The sequence below is a fragment of the Durio zibethinus genome, chromosome 17 (assembly GCF_047325235.1).
Source record: "Durio zibethinus cultivar Kanyao isolate XHJ-2024 chromosome 17, ASM4732523v1, whole genome shotgun sequence".
In the NCBI taxonomy this organism is placed as follows: Eukaryota; Viridiplantae; Streptophyta; class Magnoliopsida; order Malvales; family Malvaceae; genus Durio; species Durio zibethinus.
In genome coordinates, this window is record NC_143178.1 from 13,802,144 (window position 1) to 13,806,565 (window position 4,422).

Consider the following 4,422-nt stretch of genomic DNA (forward strand, 5'->3'; position numbering starts at 1 on the left):
TATCGCATTAAGAAATAGTATAACATCATATTTGCTCTTTTATATATATATTTATATATATATATATATATATATATAAAAGAGGGATTAAATTATACTAAAAAAGTTTTACATCCTTTTTTAGTTATTGATTTTAATTGATTTAAGGGATAAAAGAGACAAGTCAGAAAAAAAAAAAATTTAATCTCATCTTTTGAATATATTGAAATATTCAATGATTAAAAAATATGTACAACTAAAAAAATTTTACATTGATATAATTTAATTCTTCCATATATATACTATAATTTTAAAGTTGAACTTTTACACTTGTTAGGTGTGCATTTTATAATCTTTTTAATAGATTTAATAAATTTAAATATGAAATGGTAATACGATATGAAAATAATGTATGAGAAAAAATAGTAAGTAGCATGGTTTAAAATTTTCACAAAAACTATATACGAATTTAGTAAAAACCAAAAAATATATTTAGTGTTCATGCATCTCCACAAATTTAATATAATAATTTTTGTGTTTTATATATATTAAACTTGAAACAAATAAAATATAGATACTCGAAATATAAAGTCTATTTCTTGGAATTATTATTTGGTATTAAGTAATTATATTTCTTTTAAAAATTGTTATGATTTTAACAAATGATGTATTTTGTATCTAATAAAAGAAGTTAATATTTGAAAGCAGCTAAATCCGATTATGCAGAAAACTTGTATCGCCGGTCTCCAATTTGTATCCTACTACTAGTAAATTGTAACCTGAACAAATAAAACCACTAAAAAAAGGAAAGAAAAACAAAAACATAATATATAAAGGCAAATATATATATATATATACGTACACAAATACATATGTATATATACATATGTATTACGTATATATGTATATATTTATATATATAGAAAGCGGTTGGTCATTGCCTACAGGCAGTTTCAAGAATTGTCTCCAACGCTGGCTTCCACGATCTCTGCTTGGAATACCTCTCCACCGAATCTGCTGTCTTGTTCACCTGATTTTCTGGAGTCTCGGGTTCAAATGGAGAAATGCAAAACTCAGGGAAAATTTTCACAAGGTTGTTGAAAGTTGCATGTTTAAATGCCTTGGTAGCCTTGCATGTGAGAGAGCTCATTTCCTCAGGTGTAAGTACTGAGTAGAGCAATTCCATAGGAAGAAGGAAGTAGAGCTGGCGTCGCTCTAGCACTTCATCTGCATTTAGACCATGAATTCTGTAACCAACTATTAGACTGCTTGAAGCACACACAAAGTTTCCAGGATTCTCTAGCATTAGATCTGCTGCTTTAACTGGTTTTGTATGTATCTGCATATTCCCTTCTGGTAATAGGACCTTAACTACTCCACTTGAGATGATTGATGGTGCACAAGAAGCTGCATTCCCCATTATCAAGAGAGGTATATTTCTACACTAGATAATGGGCTGAAAATGGGAAGGGAGAGGAATTTTCTAGGAATATGTGGCGCCCGCCCCTTCTCTTTAACATGAAATGAGCCAGGCAGGCAGGCAGGCAGGCAGGCGAGGGGCTTGGTATTGGTGATATATTCATGCAAAGAGGGTGGTTGAGCGACAAAGCTAGGGAAAGATACATTTGTTTTTGCTGTACTTTATTGCTTCACATATCACTATCAGACAACAAGATGCAAGCAAATTTTCATCAGTGAAGGACCTGGTGGAAATTAACGCGTCAATCAGTGGCTCAAAATGAATATAGTTTAGTGCCTCTTTGGCTCTTTGCCTTTCTGGATTTTTTCTTTTTTCATTTAAAATCAAAGTTAAGTAATAATGATTTAACTGCCAGCATCATGTGAAAATGAATTCCTTCAAATCATATTATATAGAGTTAAAATTTAACATTGTGGTAAAAAAATTATATATCTTTAGAACCTCTAGTTGATCTCATACAATTGGATTCACAAGAAATTATACTGACGAACTCAACCGCAAGATATGAGCATGTTCATTAGTATATAGTTAGAATTATTTTATATATCTACACACACTAGTAACAGGGAGCTACAAACCGCAAATTTAACCAATTTACTTGATTTATAAAGTTAGTTCTAAGAGATAACATCTAATAGGTTTGAACTCAAATTTCAATACTTACAATCTATTCTTTTATCCTTTAAATTATGAATTTCTTTTATAAAAAAAAAAAAAAAAAGACAGCTATTTTAATCTTCTATGGTTATTATAATTATGAAAGAATTTTATCAATTAAATCAATTCTATAAGTAATTAACTCTTCCAATTAAAAGGAGATGAGACACATTCATTAGTTTCTTCTATATCTATCCACTCTAACAATTAGAACTTAAAATTTTATCTTAAAAGTTTCATATCTATTGAATCTTCAGTGCGATCGTAGGCACATTATTTTCTATCTGTTAGATGATTTTGCCTTTTTAGGATTGGAGTCTTGAACCTTATCTCTCTTAAAAAATGGTAACAACCGTTTTGATTATTTTTGTATTTGCTAGACCATACCAGTAAGTGAGAAGAAAAGTATGAGAACTACTTCAAATGTTGTTACTAGAATGTATTAAGAAAACACAGGTTGGTGTTGCAGCAGTTACCCTCGTAAGTTTCTTCCAATTTGTTTATTAATTTGGGTTCCAGTAGTGTTTCTTTAATGTTCAATAAATTGTTTATTAAGGTGAGCACATGATGAGGCATGGACCAAAGCTTGTCCAATGTAGCAGCGATCACAAAACGACACCACCAAACTTATGATTGGACATGGAAGCAATTTCTTCGATATTATTCTCTAGGGTTGGTCACCTAACTTATTCATAAGTAGTAAATCATACCTAGAATACAAACAAATCCATTTATTGTATACAAGATGTGAAGGAATATGTTATGGCCGTCAGATATATACATGAACAAGGAAAGAATAGTTAGACTGGCAGTTTTGGATGTCAAATCTTTCTTATGTATTTGCTAGCTTGCAAAAACACCTTTTGTTTAGTGGAAAGCTTGAAAAGAATTCACCGTTCTATTCCAATATATGCTTTCAATTATATAGTTTTTACAAATATTTAATTATTATTATTGATTTTCTCATAACCTTGTCAGTTTTGAGCAAAAAAATTCAAAATTGAAAAACAATACCCTATTGGTGCATGGCAGTTCAATTTTTATTGTCTTTAATTCATATCATAACGTATAGATCTGTGGACCTACTGCTAGATATAGATTAAAGAGAGTTGCTATCAATCTTTTTTGTTTAAGTGTGATTGGTCACCTGATTGAATCTGATTCACAAAAATAGGTTTTAAATTCAGGAATACGGTTACGCGTGAGAAATGTTATAATACTCTCACAACACCCATCCCAAGAATGGTACCAATTTAATTCTAAATTATCTAAGCCTTAAAAATGTTTATGCTTTACCAAAATATTTAGTATTGAGAATTAATTTTAAATTTGTCTCAATAGTTTGGTAACAGTTTAAGATAATTCTTTCACCTCAAGAATATTCATAGGGGCTAGTATCTCACCTTAAAGAGGTTCCGTCGTTGGATTTATTAAGATTTTTATTTGAAAAAAATCAATAAGTCTCCTAATAGTTTGGTAGGACTTATTTTGATACAAATCTCCCAATCATTTGGCAAGATTTTATTGCAAAAAGATTTGTATAAATTTTTAAAAGTTTCATTAAGTCTCATAATAATTTGGTAAGACTTAATTTAAAAATCAATCTTCCTAGAGGACAAAATTATTTTTTATTTTTTTATTATTTTTTGAAAAATCGATTTATGAAATTTTCTTATAGTTTGGGGGATTCCATAAAGCTTAAATTCATGAAAAATCCTCCAATAATTGGGTAGAATTCATGAATTTATTTTGTAAGGATTTTTATTTGAAAAAGATTTTTTATTTATCAATTTTCTTTTTGTCTTTTAAACTTATTTGAAAAGGTTTTTATTTATTTATTTATTATTCTTTTTGTTTTCTAGAAAGAAAAGATTCTTTTATTTTTTAAATAAATATTGAGTTACTAAATGCAAATAAATAAAAACCAAAAAAGTAAAATAAAATAAAAACTTAAAAATAATGAAATTAAAAAATAAAATGAAAAGGGAAAAGGGAAACCTGTGATTCAGGTCGGGTCAACATATGGGTCAATATGCTGATCAACAGGTCACGCGCAAATTCTAGGCTGTCCAAAATGGCATCATTTTGGCACCCTATAAAAGCCACTTATCAGTGTTTCACCTCAGACACTCTCTGCTTCTCTCTTTCTAAAACCTAGCTAAGAACATTACTAGAGATTCAACTAAAGATTGAAAAAACCCATCGGTTTCTAAAAAGGTCACCATAATATTCAACCAAACACTGGAAAACCATCGATTTTTGAAAAAGTCACCCGAATTGCACTAAAAAATTCAAACCATGTCAAA

The 4,422-nt window shown here is 29.4% G+C and overlaps 1 protein-coding gene across 1 annotated transcript; it reads right to left on the bottom strand.

Moving 5' to 3' along the window:
- Nucleotides 1–633: 633 nt before the first annotated feature.
- LOC111274714 (uncharacterized) lies at nucleotides 634–1,724 on the bottom strand. Its single transcript, XM_089745824.1, has one exon. The coding sequence runs from the start codon at nucleotides 1,397–1,399 to the stop codon at nucleotides 914–916; it is 486 nt and encodes a 161-aa protein (XP_089601950.1). The 5' UTR covers nucleotides 1,400–1,724; the 3' UTR covers nucleotides 634–913.
- Nucleotides 1,725–4,422: the final 2,698 nt, after the last annotated feature.

What these genes read in the sequence shown, in the direction of transcription:
- LOC111274714 (XM_089745824.1), bottom strand. Translation starts at nt 1,399, where the DNA reads ATGGGGAATGCAGCTTCTTGTGCACCATCAATCATCTCAAGTGGAGTA.